This window comes from Xyrauchen texanus, chromosome 15, assembly GCF_025860055.1.
Source record: "Xyrauchen texanus isolate HMW12.3.18 chromosome 15, RBS_HiC_50CHRs, whole genome shotgun sequence".
Lineage (NCBI taxonomy): Eukaryota > Metazoa > Chordata > Actinopteri > Cypriniformes > Catostomidae > Xyrauchen > Xyrauchen texanus.
Genome location: NC_068290.1, coordinates 24,160,678 through 24,178,020, shown reverse-complemented (window position 1 = coordinate 24,178,020; position 17,343 = coordinate 24,160,678). Strand labels below are relative to the sequence as shown.

Sequence of the window (17,343 nt, the reverse complement as noted above, 5' to 3'; positions counted from 1 at the left end):
CTGGTGCACCTCACAAAATAGGTGGCCTCATGAGGAAGGAAATGATGAGGATAAATTAAAGCAAAATCTCAAGACATCAGCCAGGAAGTTAAAGCTTGGTCACAAATGGGTCTTCCAAATGGACAATGACCCCAAGCATACCTCTAAAGTTGTGGCAAAATGACTTAAGGACAACAGAGTCAAGGTATTGGAGTGGCCATCACAAAGCCCTGACCTCAATCCGGTAGAAAATTTGTGGGCAGAAATGAAAAAGCATGTGAGAGCAAGGAGGCCTACAAACTTGACTCAGTTACACCAGTTCTGTCTGGAGGAATGGGCCAAAATTCCAGCAATTTATTGTGAGAAGCTTGTGGAAGGCTACACAAAAAGTTTGACCCAAGCTAAACAATTTAAAGGCAATGCTATCAAATACTAACAAAGTGTATGTAAACTTCTGACCCACTGGGAATGTGCTGAAGTAAAAAAAAAAAGCTGAAATAAATCTGCTCATTTCAGTGATACCCAAAGATTGTGCCAACTGAGCATACGTCCAGCCAGAGAGTTTTTTTTTTTTTTATCACTTTAGTAAATCGTCTCTCATTTTTAATGTGTTTATGACATCTTTTCAAAATTACAGCTTTATTTACAGTGGGGTTAAGTGCATCTGAATTGCCCAAGATTATATCAATTATTTCTTAAATCATTTCTTCACAAAATTCACATCAAGTTTACAGCTGATTGGTCCTTGTTAGTGAATATTCTAAGTGACATGCTGCTACTGTGCTTTTAGTATAGACTGACTTAAGAAATTGCAATGCCTCATTTGGTCTCTTCCAGTGTAGACATTATGTAATCATTGGCGCCTGTATAGAACACCGTTCTTTTGTTTGTTTCCCCTTTGCATAATTGTAAAGGGAGCTGTGGCTCAACCTGATGAGCCGATGAGGTGTTTTGGTACATAACTCTGTGAGAGTTATACTATTTGTGGCAGCAGGTAACCAAAAACAGATGTGAGAAATCAGGTTTAAATGTAGGGTTACATGATGTGAAGTTACTGTACATGATGTGAAGCGAATTACAAGCTTAGTTCCATGTTGACATGTTCTAAGCCAATTCAGTGCTGGGAAAATCTGAAAGAGTAAATACCAATGTCTCAAAGTGTGATGTTAAATAGCAGGCACTGTACCTTCAGTCCTTGAATATTGTCACAGATGATTCGAACCCTGTGCTTAATGGTAGCATCTCCCTCTGTACTCCTGACATATGAAAAAAGGTATCATCAATATTACAAAGTTTAGACTCTTTATTGGCTTGTGCTTAAATACGTAATATCATCTATTATTATACATCAATGTTCAGATAGATATATATATGCTAATAATCTTGCCATGTCACTAAACAAGTCTTACTCCCTAGATTTAGTTTCAAATTTTTCCATTTTTAAAATAATTTTTGTAAATTTTAAGTTAAAGGGATAGTTCGCTCAAATGAAAATTCTGTTATCTTTTACTCACCCTTATGTTGTTCCAATCCTGCATGACCTTCTTTCTTCCATGGAATACAGAAATAGATGCTAAGTGACCATTCACTTTTAATGTATAGGGGAAAAAATGCAATGAAAATGAATGGTATCTCAAACTAACATCTCTTTTTGTGTTCGACAGAAGAAAGTAAGTCATAAAAAATTTTGGGTGAAATTTATTTGTGTGTGTGTGTGTGTGTGTGTGTGTGTGTGTGTGTATGCCTCACTAGCTATCATTAAAAGTGAATTCTTTTACATCAGTATTATATTGGCGATATGCCACTCTGCACTCTAGATATTGTATTGGTTGAAGCCTTTTTCTTAAAAAAAATAAAATAGCTTTTATTTTATTTAGACTTGTTGCCATTTATTGGAAGGCATACAACGCCCAGAAAGGTAAAGCTCTTTTTGACGTTGAGTCTCAGACCCAAAGAAATCAGATGAGCCAAGCACGATATGCCTGTGCTGAACTGCCAGTTCTTGAGACTGTGCTAGTATCAGCCAGTCATCTATGCAATTCAGAATGCGAATGCCCCGGAGTCGCAAAGTAGCCAGTGCTGCATCCATTTCATGAATGTGCTTGTGAATGTATTTCGTGATCGGGCTAGGCCGAATGGAAGAACCCGATATTGAAAGGCTTCGCCCCCAAAAGCGAACGTCAGGAACTTCCTGTGTTGTGGCAGAATTTCTATATGAAAGTATGCGTCCATGAGATTGATCGCGACCAACCAATCGTGATGTTAGATTTGGGACACGACCGTCTTGATAGTTAGCATCTTGAACTTGAATGCCCTGACTGAGCGATTCAAGCCTTGAAGATTTAAGATTGGACGCAACCCCCCCTTCTTCTTGGGAACCAGGAAGTATCTGCTGTAATAACCTGACTCTTGCTCTGGAAGGGGAACATGTTCTATGGCCCCTTTGTCCAAGAGATTTTGGAGTTCTTTCCACTGTACACATGCTTGCTCTGGTTTCACGGTAGTGGAAACCACAGCATTGAAACGCAGAGGACGGTGAACAAATTTAATTCTATAGCCTTTTTCTACTGTTCTTAGGACCCACATAGAAATATGTAGGTCCTAAGATCTCTGAGATGGGTATTAATTTTGACACTTCCTGTTGATGGGATGTAGAGTGTTCCGTGTCCTGGACTAAGGCAGGAAGCAACGGTACACCCAACATTTTGCTGGGAGCCTCCAACTTCCGAAACACCAGAGGCGGCGGGAATGGAGAGGTTTCGTGGGGATATCGCGAGGGTCGAAGTGGATGATACATGCGCCCCATCCCAAGGGGGGCTACCACCACAAGGCTGGTCGAAAGACCATCAGGGTTTTTTCCTCTTAGAAATGACTGCCCTGAGGTCTTGCTTTGGGGGCTGCTGAGGGCAACGAGCCGGCCCCCAGTCTCTACGAGCGGGAGCACGACTCGCCACGCTTTGTTTCTGAGCCTCCCATCTAGAAGGATCGGGGAGGGGCTGGGTGGCCCTGAGTGCGGCGAGGAAGAAATTGCCCGAAGGCTTCCTCGTGATTTTTGCCTCCTTGAACCTGGTGATGACAGTGTTCTCAGAGTCACCAAACAAGCCAGAAGGTGAAATCGGGGCATCAAGAAGGAAGACTTTATCCTTGTCTCTGATGCCCGACAGGTTCAGCCATAAGCGCCTCTCCATGCTGACCAAAGCAGCCATCGACCGGCCAATGGCACGAGCCGTCTGTTTGGTCGCCTTGAGAGACAGATCCGTGGCTCGACGAAGCTCTGAAAACGCCTCCTCGTCGACCGTAATGCCCGCACTCAGGTCCTTCAACAGGTCAGCCTTGTATGCCTGCAACACTGCCATAGTGTGCAGGGTAGCACAAGCCTGACCTGCTGCCTAATAAGCTTTCCCCACAAGCGTTGAGGTGGTCCTACACGGCTTTGTGGGAAGAGTGGCTCTCTTTAGAGATGATGCCGAGCCAGGTGAGAGACAACGCGCAAGTGTCTCTTCTATCTGCAGCATCATGGAATACCCCCGTGCCTCAGCACCCACGATAGTCTAATATGTCAACGTCGAAGGCATGAAGACACGGGAAGTATAAGGTGTCCTCCATGAACGAGAAAGCTTGTCATGGAGGTCATCAAAGAAAGGAAGGGACTGATGTAGTGTTCCCTTCCTTTGGCCACCAGACTGAAATCTGTCTCCAACTCGGAGCGTTTGGGGGTCTCTTGTTTGTGTGCCCAGTCTAGCTGTAGTCTGGCCACCGCCCTAGTAACCACCTCGAGCAATTCCTCAGCCACTATATTATCGTGCGAGAAACGCTCAGAGGTGGGTAGTTCAAAGTTCGCAGACTCAAGAAATTCAGCGTCCCTAATGAACCAAAGAGGTGCCGGAGCGCGCTTCAAGATCACGTGAAGGACCGGCTGGATCTGGGGAGAGAGCGAGCGATAGGGAAGAACACGTCCCTCACTTCTCGGCCAGATCCATACAAGAGCCCCACGATGGAACAGTGGGTGCTGACTCTCAGAAGTAAGAGTGACGAGTATGAAGCATTTTGACTGAAAGCAGATTGCAATGCTCGCACCTGCCCCGCCCCAATGCAAGAGCAGCATGCTCTTCCCCCAAACACACAAAACAAAACTGGTGTGTGTCCGTTTCAGCCATAGAGCGGAAACACGGGTACACACACACAGCTTGCTTTGTTTATCAGTCATTTTTTCTTTCTTTATTTTTTTTTGAAAGAGAAAGGTTTCTGCGCACTGCTTAACACATTCTAACTCCTAACAGAGGAAAATAGAAAGTTTTTGACAGGGTTGAGCACAACACACACAGAATGGTCTGAAGACAAAAGACCTGATGGTGCACCTGTGGCGCACCTATTTATAGCCCCTGTACCGGCGCATCCTGAATGTCACCGACGGAGGCTATAAATTCTAGTCAATTTCATTGATGTGTTGCACACATATTCACAGTTGGTCACTCTTAAAGACATTCCCAAAGTGCTAAATCAGCGCAGCATCAAAGTGTAGCTTTTGATAGGGAACTAAATCACTCTAAATTAGCTATTATTCCAAAAATCATCCTTCACATGAATTATCTGTTATATTAGTTTACCCCTGTCGTAGAACATCATAGATTATCTGCTGTATTTGATCCTCTGCAGAGAACTCTGACCCTGAACTTTTGCCCTGGTCCATCAAAAGGTCAGGGGTTACCTAAAAGCAGATGACGATAACAGGCAAAGTTCATTAAACTTGAAGCACAACCCACACAGAATGAGTAAATCTTACAAATAACATTTCATAATCTGGAGGAGAGAGTTACAATTGATCCCTCTGAATAGTAACATAAGTGCACACCTTGTCAGCTGACACCAGCATGCTAAATCAAGCCAAAAGACATTCAATGCAGGAGAGAACAGAGTATTGGGTTGAGGATTTGCCTTACTGTAACCTACTCCAATTTCAACTAATGTACATACAGTAGCAGGTTTTTTTCTTCCAAAAGCTAGTGAGCTGCCTAACTAGACAGCATTTTAAAAGGCATCATGGCACGCAAAGCCTGTTACAAAAGGTAGGCAGCGTAATTATTTATGGAAATAAAACTAATAATAAAATGACTTATAAATTAACATTTTGAGGTGACTAATTAATGCATCTGCCAAAATAATGTGTTTTTGAATTATCTGAATTATTGTTTAAAATATAATAATGGGGTATTTTTCAGCCGATGTAATTAACTTGATGAGGCAAGATAATGGATTCCTTGTAAAATTAGAATGATTAGTTTTACTGGCCAGTTGTGCAGTCCACCAATAACTCACTAGGTTTGGGAATAGGGCTTTAGTGTATGGAGGACCAAATGTGCCAGTATAAAAAAAAAAAAATTGATAAATATATTTGCAAAAAAATAAATAAATAAAGGAACAAATGTTTAATTCAGACATAAATGAGTGTTTACACACGCACGCACGCACTACGCACACACACACTTTTATTTCTATATTTATTTAAACATTTGCATATTTCTAAAAAAAATTATTTTCATATTTAATTTTATTTTGTCTACATGTGTTTTTTTTTTTTGTTTATTGAGGGGGCATGTTTTCTACTTCAGGCATAGCAATCAATCTCATAGTGCTACAGAGTGAAGTTTGCATTTGGTTGAGTCACGTAGGTCAAATATGGAATGAACGATCTCTATTGAATGAATGACTACAAGGTTGCAGATGTTGCACTAGAAAAACATCCTTGCCACTTGGCAGAACGAGTTGTAAAATTTCCATCAAGGTCTATCTTTAGCCTTACTTTTTGTTTCAAAATTACTTTGGTACATCCAGGAGTGTAGCATCCATTATAATGGCATGTACATGACAGAGGATATATGATTTGTGTGTGTGTGTGTAATATAAAAAATGTTTGCATAAAAAAAAATATAAAATGGAAAAAAATACGTGGAAATAAAAAAAGAAATAAATATAGCATAAAGAAATAAATGTATAAATTAGGGCTGTCAATTGATTACAAATTTTCAATCAAATTAATTACATGGTGTTCCGATTAATTAATCGCATATACAAATATTTGCTGAGAATAACTCAATATATAAAGATTATACATATTTATAATAGTTATTTAAAATATATTTAAAAAATATATATAATTATATAAATATATATAATAATAAAATACAATTCAGATAATTCAAATGCATGAGTTAATCCTTGATAAGACAATACAAAAAGCAGCTTTAGAATACAATGTATTGTTTACTACCATATTATTGATCATAAGTCAATCATTGGCATACAGTTCACAGTAATCAACTTCACAAGTGAATTTGTCAATCAGTTCAAGATTTATTAAGAGGGCTTGTTTAAGAGCCCGTCAATCTACACCTTTGTCAGATATACTTGTGTAGCATCTCGGGTGCGTTACATCATAAACATAAAATGTTTAGGTCACTTTTTCAAGTTAAATATAGTTTAATACTCAACACAAACACATCTTGAGATCCCTTAGTTCGCATTTGCGCTCTTTCAAGTGTTTTGAACGCAAGAACGTAACATGTTTGTATCGTGCTGCCTACTGAAGTGTTTTCTTCACTGTATAAACTGCGCCTTGCTCATACAGCTGAAATTTCACTTTCTGCCCTCTGGAGTAAACAAGTGGTGGTACTACAAGCTTGCATTTCTCAGGAATCTTATTATGGTCTGGGGGCAGTGCGATTAATTGCGTAAACTTTTTTAACACGTTATTTTTTTGCCAAATTAAACGCACTGAATTAACGTGCTAAATCGACAGCACTAGTATAAATACTAATTTATGTCTGATTAAACCATTTATTTATTTCGATGTACACTTTTTAATTTTTGTTAAGTATGTTTATTTATTGTCACATACAGTCCTCCATAATAGTGAACACTATCTAACTCAGGCTGACTATTGCAGGTTTTATTAACATAAATTTTCTTTAGCTGGTTTTAAAAATGTCTTATAAAATTAAGGAATCAATGTGTACGTGTGTGTGGGAGCGGGCTATATATGACATAACACATCCTCACATATATTCCACACAACAAAATAGTAACTGAATTTACACACATGATCATGTTAAGATTACATTCCCTTGGTTTCTAATATGGTGTGTTGCTTTCTCGATGATCAATGACTGCTTGTGTAATAATTGCTCATGAATCCCTGCTTTGTCCTGAGCAGTGAAGATCTACATAAAAATTATTTGGTTTCTTAGCATCTTCTGCACATTTGAGTTCTTCCCAACAGGGGCTATATGTGAGGTCCAGATTTTGACAATTGAGGGACTAATAAACAACTACTCATAAGGTGAAAAACAATTATTGATGCACAAGAAGGCAACATAAGAAGACCCAATTGGTGCAAACTTTCGAACAGTATGATTTGTGTAAATAAGGGTACATTTTGTGCTAAGTAGCATTTGAAGGGCAGTACTACAGGCTGTTTGTATACATTCTGAAAGGGGTGTGGAAACTTATAAAAACAAAAGGGTTGTGCAAACTTCTGCACTTAACTGTATGGGCTACGTAGTTTTGGATTTTTATTCACAATTCACAATATTGTAACCGAAAATTCTAAATACAACCCCCACATCTGAACATATAAGTGCTTGTACTACGTAAAAAGGTCAGCGTAGCTGTCTAAATGTGATATTGTCTGATTTACCTCTGTGCTCGTGGGGAAATTAATATTACAGAAAAATACTCGCTTACATATTCACGTGCTGCACGAAGAAATGGATCGACTTTTCAACTCGTTGTTGAAAACAAATTTTTTATTGGTGCATTTCTACTTGTGCTGACTGACAGGATGACAAAGAGTGTGCGCCAAGCGTATAACGTCATTGCCATTGTATCCACATACATTTCAGCAGATTTGCAAGAAGACTAGAATGAAAGTATCGTCAAATCAAAGCGCAACACTTCAAATTCGCTTCTCTTCTCTGCAAACGATACCAAAGACATTAGCCCACCAGCTGAAACCAGGACATAATTACAATGTTTAGAGAATTGTCAGGACACACCTCTTCAAAACGGGACGTCTGGTCACCCTACTTAAACGAAACAAGAAAACAATCCCTCATATAACATTTAATGCCATGACCTTATGAATAAAAACGTTGTTGCTCCGATTTAAGACCTGCGGAAACCCTGTATTAAGTCAAATCATGGGCACTTTTGAAATGTAGAAACATCTGAAAGCAGAGAAATTCAAAACAGAAAATGTTTCTAAAAGAATAGACCTTGACGATAATGGCAATGATAAACATTTGAACATAACAGTATTTTGATTTGATATAAGAATCAGGTGGTAAAAAGGTCAAAGGGTTAGTCAACACAGCAAACCTCAATAAAACACTGATTATTTTACTCACTCACATGTGACTCAACTGATGAGGCCAAAGAAGTGACAGCTTTAAACTTGGCAACAGAATTTGAGCCCCGCCCCAAGCTGCTGAAGGCAGAGGCAGGTGAGGAAGAGAGAGGTGAGGAGTATGTGTTTGGAACAGATGAAGGTAATGGAGAGACAGACGCAGGTCTGTCTCCTGCATTCAGGCCGGGATAGCGCCCCCTAGCGGAGGCCCCTGCATTACTTGACTGTACAGCAGAGCTCCCATCAAACCTATCGACGAGTCTGTGAACAGGAGTGTGTCGTCTGGAGCTGGGGGCTGATTGGCTGTGCGTGTGCTCGCCTTGTGGAGATATTTCGAAAGATTCTGATGAGGTGTAGTAACTGCTTCCACCTCTCCCAAGAGATCCATTCAGCCCTGCCTGGTAGGAACCACCCCAATGATTTCTCTCCATCCTTCCTCTCGGTTGCTCTGCTCCCACTCCGACACCTCCATCCAGGTTGCCATAGCTACCAGATTGTCCATCTCCAAGCGGACGACTATGTTGGTCAGTGAAGTCATCGCTGCTGCTGTCCCTCTCCAAAAGGGAGCCATGAGAATGAGCTCTACGAAGGGGGCTGTTATCTCCAGATGAGAAATATGGCCCCTGGATTACCCCATCCTCTCTCCTCCTTAAACAGGCAAACAGAAACATAGGTATATAGATTTAAAAGCTAAAGTGTATAACTTTTTCAATGATAAAATACTTTCTATCAGTTTACACAGAGGCGAGGCAACGCAAAGCAAGTAAGCCATTTGAAGGTTGATTTCCTCAAAAACTGTAAACACTGTCACTCATGGTGACAGCTATAAAAATAGCTTGGTTTGTTTTGAGAGACCTGTTCAGCCTGTTGGCTTGAGTTTAGGGTGGGACTATTTTAAGCGATACTTTTGTCATTTAAAAATATAGCTATAATCAGGGTTGTGGAGTAATGGATTCATGTAACGAGATTACGCATTTAAAATAGAAGTAACTGTATGCCACTACAGTTACAATTTAAATAATTGGTCATTAGAATACAGTTTCATTCAAAAATGATCTTGATTACAGATGAGATTACTTTGCATGTTATTGTCATTCATTTCATTTTAGTCCTTTCAGATGGAAATTATTTATACAAATAAAATGATGAGATCAAAAGTGCATTTGAACAGTGGTGAAACCCTTTCTTATGATGCGTTACATTCATACGATCAGACAGAGAAGTAATTACACAAATATTACCTGGGCAGGCTGTTGTACGCAGGTGGTTGTGTTCTCAGCTGTACTCCATAAGAGTCTCCTTTCTCGCCCTCCTTCAGTACAACATATGGCTGTCCCCCGATACCCTGTATCCTTACTGCTACTCCATAGCGAGAAGAGGTCTTTTTGGAGCCTTCTTTCCGAGACTGCCCACTTACTCCACCACGAGTGTCATGCAGGTCATTTATAAAGCGAATTTGAACGCCATGGTCCACTGAGGTCTTCTTACCTGAGACAGGAACAGACATACTGGGAGACGAGAGGGAATAAGGAGAAAGAGCAGAAGAGTAGGAAGTGAGAGACGAGCATGAAGACAAAATTGATGTTATGTGACTCTTGTGTATTCATTGTGACTAGTTGTTGACCTCAGTCTCAAACAGATAAAAGATTCCTTCGTTAAATAGCTGGGTAACTATTTACCGTTTGCCAACACTACATTGCTAGCTTTCACTCACTAGCCCTCTTTAATAAAAAATAAAAATAAAAATAAAAAAACATCCCTGAATTTCCTTTATGACATGCAGGCCCTGACAGAACCTAACAACACAGTGTCTATAATGGAAGCGGCCGATCAGTCTCTACAGAACATATAGGTTTTGAATTGGATTCCTTCTACTGGAACCCTACTGTTGCACTCTGTTGAGATATACAGACAGACATATATAAACAAGGAGACAGACCAGGCAATATTAAATGACACATACTACTCCACACGGCCTGTAACCTCTAACACTTGGCACAGAAGACACAATGGCCTTCATTATTCATTAACCTGAGCACATAATGTAGAACGCAGACATATATGCCTTAGACCTTACAGCCAAGAATGCACAAGCACTACACTGAATACAGGCTGTTCAGCACTAGTGATGGGCATTTTGTCTATTCTGCATAATTACACGACATATAGTATAAATCAGCCAAGTACTTGGTGGGGTAATTTTTTCACTATTTAATTGTTGGTCTATGATCAACAGTGTTGCTTAACTGGTGGACTGCCTTAGCAGGGAAATAACAATGCCAGGGTTCTATTTTGGGCCGCCAAGGCAAATCTAATGATACTCATCTTGTAGTCGATGCTTTATACGCACTAAATGGGCTTCTCATCTGTAAATGCGGTACAACTGAAGCCTTGTTTTCATGCAGGCCATCACAGAACCACTAAAATTATTTTCTCTGTTCTAACGTACTGTATCTCAGAAGCGCATGCATGTCAACCGGGCTTTCCTATATATAGCTGTGCAGACCACAACACAGATGCGACCCATTTTAATTCTTGTGAGAATTTTGTAGTTTAAGGCACAATGGAGGAAGTCAAACTTCTTAAACAGCTAGACAGGCCTGACATTATACACAGCACTGACAAGGAAGAGAGATAACAATTAGCCAAAATAAAGGTTTTTAAAATAAGCCATCATCACGCTCACTAAAATTAATCACAATTTTACAATTAAAAAAAACTGGTATTTTGACAAGTGTTAATTTATTAGGTAGACTCTATTGGACAGAATGTTTATAACAACTGTGGCAGTTGTAGTTAAAATTTCTAAATGCATTTAGGCTTTTTTCATAAATAAAATACTAAAATATATATTTTTTAGAAAGACAAATTATATTGACCTATCTACAGTAATGAGAAGCCATCCATGGTCTTACCTCTATTATATGCTTATAATACCTGTATAATATGCTTATATTTGCATTGCATTGTAAATATGAGTGCAAGTACATGAAGAGCTTTAACGTCTGGACAAGTTATGGACACATTTTTGATCCTGTGTAATATATGTTCTGTTTGAATGATGTCTGATATAGGAAAACTAATATATCCATTAAATATAATAGGTCATATAAATAAATACATGCCTGTAGCAGTTCAAGGATGGGCAAGGCCACGAGAGTGTGTGTGTCTCTCTCTCTCTCTCTCTCTCTCTCATATATATATATATATATATATATTTATATTAGGGGCCTGGGTAGCTCAGCAAGTATTGATGCTGACTACCACCCCTGGAGTCACGAGTTTGAATCCAGTGTGTGCTGAGTGACTCCAGCCAAGTCTCCTAAGCAAGGAGGGTAGAGTCACATGGGGTAACCTCCTAGTGGTCGCAATTAGTTTTTTCTCACTCTCAATGGGGTGCATGGTAATTTGTGTGTGGATCACAGAGAATAGCATAGGCCTCCATATGCGGAGCTTCCGTGGTGTCATTCACAATGAGTTTCATGATAAGATGCATGGATTGTTTGGTCTCAGAAGCGACAGTCAGATGGGAGAAGATGCCTAATTTACAGTCACTCTCAGCAGCTTTTAAAACTAATTCCAGGGTAATATAACACAAATAATAATACATTTGATAATAATAAATTTAAAAAGCATCATCACAGTCTGTGAAAAAGGTGCTCAAAACAGTCTTTTCAACGTTACAATATATTTATTTTCATGTTACCAACAATCAAATAATCACAGAAATAAACAGAATAAAAATTTAAAGCGGTTCACATTTGAACTGGCTGTTTTGATGCAGTGAAGATTCCCCAAAAAATTTTTTTACATCAAAACAAGCATGTATTAGTCCATTTGACCCTTCTAACAATTCATCCATCAATTATTTTCACCACTTCCGGATTAACCAGTGGAATGGCTCGTTTCAAAGAACCACCTTTACCATGACAAACTGTGTTAAGAATTAACACACTATCATATGGTATCGTGATACTACTTGGAATCACGATACTTTAACACAGTAATATGATGAAACAGCCTACAGAGAGGAGGTACATGTGGCTCTCTCTCTCCCGAACTTCCCCATCTGGCTCGGCTGATTAGTCCGATTGGGGGCCAGCCTTGTGCACTGAAGGCCCAGCCCTGCCCTCCTCCTCATCGTCATCACAGCACCATATGTCTTTTTGTCCCAAAACATGACACAATAACCCTTCGCGCACAAATAATTATGAGATAAACACATTAAATCAGACTGAGATGCATTATCAAAAATCTGATTTTAATCGGATTTCAAAGCACCTAGGAATGTGGTTTAGATCAGGCTTTTTAAAATCATTTTAAAAATGTAATTTCTGTCTTGTTCAGACTACAAAAGTGTGAACATAGCCAGAGAGATCTAGATGTTTGTCAGGTCATTTAATTTATGATCACATGGACAGAAAACACTTTTTTTGGCTTACGATGTTTCTAACCGTAATACATTATCCCATCCCTAACTAATACCAATCACAAATTAAATTTAGGCTACTTTTTGACATGTTTATGTATAGCCTAACTTTTTCTGAACTTTGATCAGTGTAACGTTTTTTGATTTTTTGAGGGAAAAAAAAGTAATGGCTTAAAAGTTATCACTCTTTCTTCTCTGTTTCAGTTGTCTGAAAACTGTTTGAAAGAATTGTGCCATTTATGAGAATGCTGCAAATGACCCAAGACCATCTCAGGAGGTGCTCGAAGTTTAATTCACTTTAGTTCCTTTTGCACGTGCATTGTGAAAGCAACTCTGCAGGTTGGCTCAAATATATCTTTGTATCAAAGAAACAAAAAAAGGGATGAAATGATAAAATAATACAAGGCCATGTTTACCTTGAACTTAAAATTGAGTTCCATTTTCTTTTCTTTAGGCAGTATTAACTGAATTAATGAAACGCAATACAAACACATATTCAATAACACACATTAGCAGCATTATTTTGAGAACACAAGGACATTTATTTATCTTACACCTAATATTAAACTGGTGTTTTCTCTTCGTTTAAGCAAAGAATAATTAAAGTAACTTTTTTATACATTTTGAAATTAGAAATGATGTGGGTTGAACTTTCTATAGGTAATGGTTTATTTATTTTAACTATGAGTATTATCTTTACATTTATTATTTTCTTTATTTCTAGGCTATCAGTAATTTCCCACGTCAATACTTGCGTAAGGGCAAATGGGGCTGTTGGAGACGGTAAATGTTTTTTATTATTTATATATTATTTTACTAGCTTTTTTAAAATTTCGTTTAAAGTGCCATTTAAATTTATAAATATATTTCACGTTTCAATAAATTAATTAAATTAAAGCAAAATCAATAAAGCAAATATATTCACCGACCCTTGGCAGGGAGGTAGACGATCTAGTCGGAGATTTAAACGCTTCACAAATTAAACTCAAAAATCTTTCAATCTTCTGTGCAAATGAGTCGTCAAGGGTTTAACCGGATTGCATTGGAATGGCACGTGACATAAGAGATTATCATACAAATATTTTACTATTGTTTTCAATTAATAGATGTTGCCAAAATCAAATTTTTTTGTTGGCAATACGGCTAATCTACCATAATCCATGATTTAATTTCTTAATTCCTCTAAATAAAAACAATACAATGCATTAAGTTTAATGCACTGCTTTTCCCTCTTAATTTATAAAAAACAAGATGCTATATACAGAATTTACACTATATAATACAATTCTTTTTTGATGCAGAAGATCAATAAAATATGTTTTTTTGAACAAAGACAACTGTACTATTGCTAATTATAAATTTTAAGGGCATTACATACATATATATATATATATATATATCATTTATATATATAAAAATCATCATCGTCAAATAATAATTATCATTAATTTTATATTTTAAAAAGTGGTCTGGGTTCCACAAAAACAACAGTGTGAATGCAAAATGGACTGAGACACCATAATTGGTCAAGTGGACCAAAAAGAGATCTTAGCCCACTTTAGAGTTCTATTTTGCATTCACAAATAGTTTTGCATTCACAAATATTGTGAATGCAAACAGAACTGGGTCCTTTTTCACTAGGTTCACTTCTTGGTCCACTTAAAGGGGTTTGAGTTCTTTTAAAGGTGACCCAAGTGTGAAAACACCCTTATGCCTCCTACACACTACACAACCTTCAAAGACGTTGGATTGTGGTACAGTTCATATTACACAAATGTCTCATCATGGAAGACGTAGGTTTTCAAATCACACGAGGAATCGGCGACAGGGGTGAAAACATTACAAAACATTTCACTATTGGCAAATCCCGACGACACTGCCTGGACTCCAAATTATGTTTCACAACAGAGCGCACGCAAGAAGTGATGAGAGTTACGAAAACAAATGCATGATCATATGTTATGCATTTCAGAATATGATGTGTATGTTTTTAAATCGCCTAAATAGGCATCATATATTTTAATGGTTACAATATGAAAAGGTATTTGCTTGCCTGACTGTCCAAGAGAATTGGCAATTTCTCTACAAATCTTCTATTTCCCCACCCGGTTGTGGTACAATTCAGATGAAACATCAAATAGGCACTGGTGCTCCTGCCAATGTTCCACTAATTTTTCTTCCATTTCTTTGGTCTAATGAGAATTTCTTGATACCGCAGCTATGCTAGTTGATGCTCTGTTGCAGGTACATCAGGACTCCTCCCACTGAAACTTCCTGTGCCCTGTTTCATGCTCTCTCATTGGCTGTAGTCAAAACACATTTCACGATTTGGAATCGCAGACAGGTCCAGATAGTTAACATCCTAGATATCTCGCTGACATTGGCGACACGTCAACGCTTCTCTCAAATAACGTCTTTGATAGTTCAAACATTGCGATCATCGTTCATGGGCGCGAGCTCCGATTTGCCTAAGATTTCAGGCTTTTGTCAGCGATCTCCACAAAACTGTCAGCGAGCGAAAACTGGGCTTAAAATAGTGTAAACTCACTATTAAAGTGGACCTAAGTGTAAACACCCATAATCACATTGCGGTGTAATCAGTGCTGCTTCTCTGTAAAGCCCATCCCTCTTACATGTGTCTGAGAGAGACAGCAAGGTATCAGGAATTCAGGGTAATAAAATGCCTGATAAATCAGGCAACTCTCATATGACCAGATTAGTCCATGAGAAATGCTTGATTGTGCAACTCAGATTCACAATAAAACTACAGCCTTTCCTTGTATTATTAAAGTGGCCAAAGGTCAAATTAAAATAAACTCCCATTAAACTAACATTGTAACCTGCTCTGCAATGAACAGAGTGGTAAAAAATGTATTTACTGTGTAAAAAATGATGGCGCCTTCATGACTATCACAATGAAGATGTAATGAAGGGTTCATTTTGTGTTTTGACATCAAGAAGCTTTTTGAGAAGGGTGGTGTGTTCAAGGTGTTGATCAACCAGACATGCAACGTAATCTTGTGTTACTCCGGTTAAGGTAGAATTAATGTTACTTTTATAGTGCCAATCATCTAATTCTATAGCTCTTAAACACTGACAGGTGGAGTTTAAATCCCAAACAAACAACAGACTTTGGACTCTATAAAAGAACTATAAGGAAGGACTGGCTTCTTTATAGATAGCATTGGGTTCACATCTTTGAAGTTGTGCTACAGAACTTCGTTCTCTTTAGCGACATCTGTGGTTGAAAATTAAAACTGCAAGCTATTTGCACAGGAACGTTTTACGTGAGTTGACACTGGTCTTCTGCACTGATTAATCTCATGATTTAAGGTTATCTGAACATCACCTGTGATCATGACTAGGAGATATTCAGAGTCATAATGTGCTATTTTCATAGCACATTTCCTTTATGTTACTCAATTAAACATTTAAAACTAAAATATTACTTGCTTTGATGAAGATAAACAACTCTCGTATTTACATATTTTGAATGAATGTTTTAATACATTTTACACTTATAGAGCTTTTCTGACACTACATCCAAAGCACTTTTACATAGAGAACAATGTACTCTTCTCAATCACCACCAGTTACTAGTAGGCTTGGTATCAATGCCTTTTTCACACATCAAAAATCAGAAGATTTTCGTTATGATTATCAATATTTATCTTGTTTTTTTTTTTTTGTTTTCAGATATAAATTGGGTTGTCTTTTCAAAAACATCTCAATACAAATTTAGTAAAGTGTGAGCAGCAGGGTAAATTTAAGGGGGTTGCACACCGTACGCATCTTATCGAACGGCATGCCGCGTTATAAATTTGAAACAATTATTTTCTTGGAATGTACACACACTGCCAATGCTCAGCGTCAAAATTCTGATGGGCCACGGAATGCAACTCCACTAAAAGACCCAAATCATTAACAAAGAACAAACATTATTTACTCTAGCCTTCACTGGGTAATATATTTTCTATATGTATCTTTCATATAGCCTACACAATGTATTTTCAGTTACAAGTATGTTGTTTTGTGGTTTGACAGCTTGAATAAAAAGACCTATTCAAGGCTACATGAGAAATTACATAATAAACATCACCATTTCTAATCTTTCAGTTTGCACAGTTACACCAGTTTCATACACTAACCTGCAAACTCATCAACCTAGTCACTTTGTTTATTCTTGAAGAAGTACAAAAACCTTTGTAACTTTGGACTTCATAACTTGTGTGATACCAGACTTTCAAGACCACGATAGGCTCCAGTAAATTATATATCAGCCCCTTGTGGTCTCCCAACACTATTACGCCAGACTGTTAAATAAACGCCAACTGAGTGAATTGGAAACCATGCAAATTAGGCTTCGAATTTAAATCTCTGCTAATTTTAATTTATTGATTCATCTCAAATATATCGATAAAATAATGGGCCGACCAATAATTGGTATATCAATATTTTATGACATCCTTAGTTACCATAATATTTTAATATGATTATTCAAGTGTTTTATCTATTATTAATGTTTCTATTTTAC

The 17,343-nt window shown here is 38.0% G+C and overlaps 1 protein-coding gene across 1 annotated transcript in view; it reads right to left on the bottom strand.

The window, feature by feature from the left end:
* Positions 1-17,343, bottom strand: part of LOC127655472 (cingulin-like) — a 46,431-nt gene that overhangs the window by 22,360 nt on the left and 6,728 nt on the right. Inside the window, exons 2-5 of the mRNA XM_052143310.1 lie at positions 9,622-9,888; positions 8,386-9,028; positions 4,587-4,687; positions 1,166-1,235 (exon numbers count right to left, since the gene is read on the bottom strand). Of these exons, the coding sequence (XP_051999270.1) occupies positions 1,166-1,235; positions 4,587-4,687; positions 8,386-9,028; positions 9,622-9,887 (1,080 nt within the window). The 5' untranslated portion in view covers position 9,888. The remainder of the gene's footprint in view (positions 1-1,165; positions 1,236-4,586; positions 4,688-8,385; positions 9,029-9,621; positions 9,889-17,343) is intronic.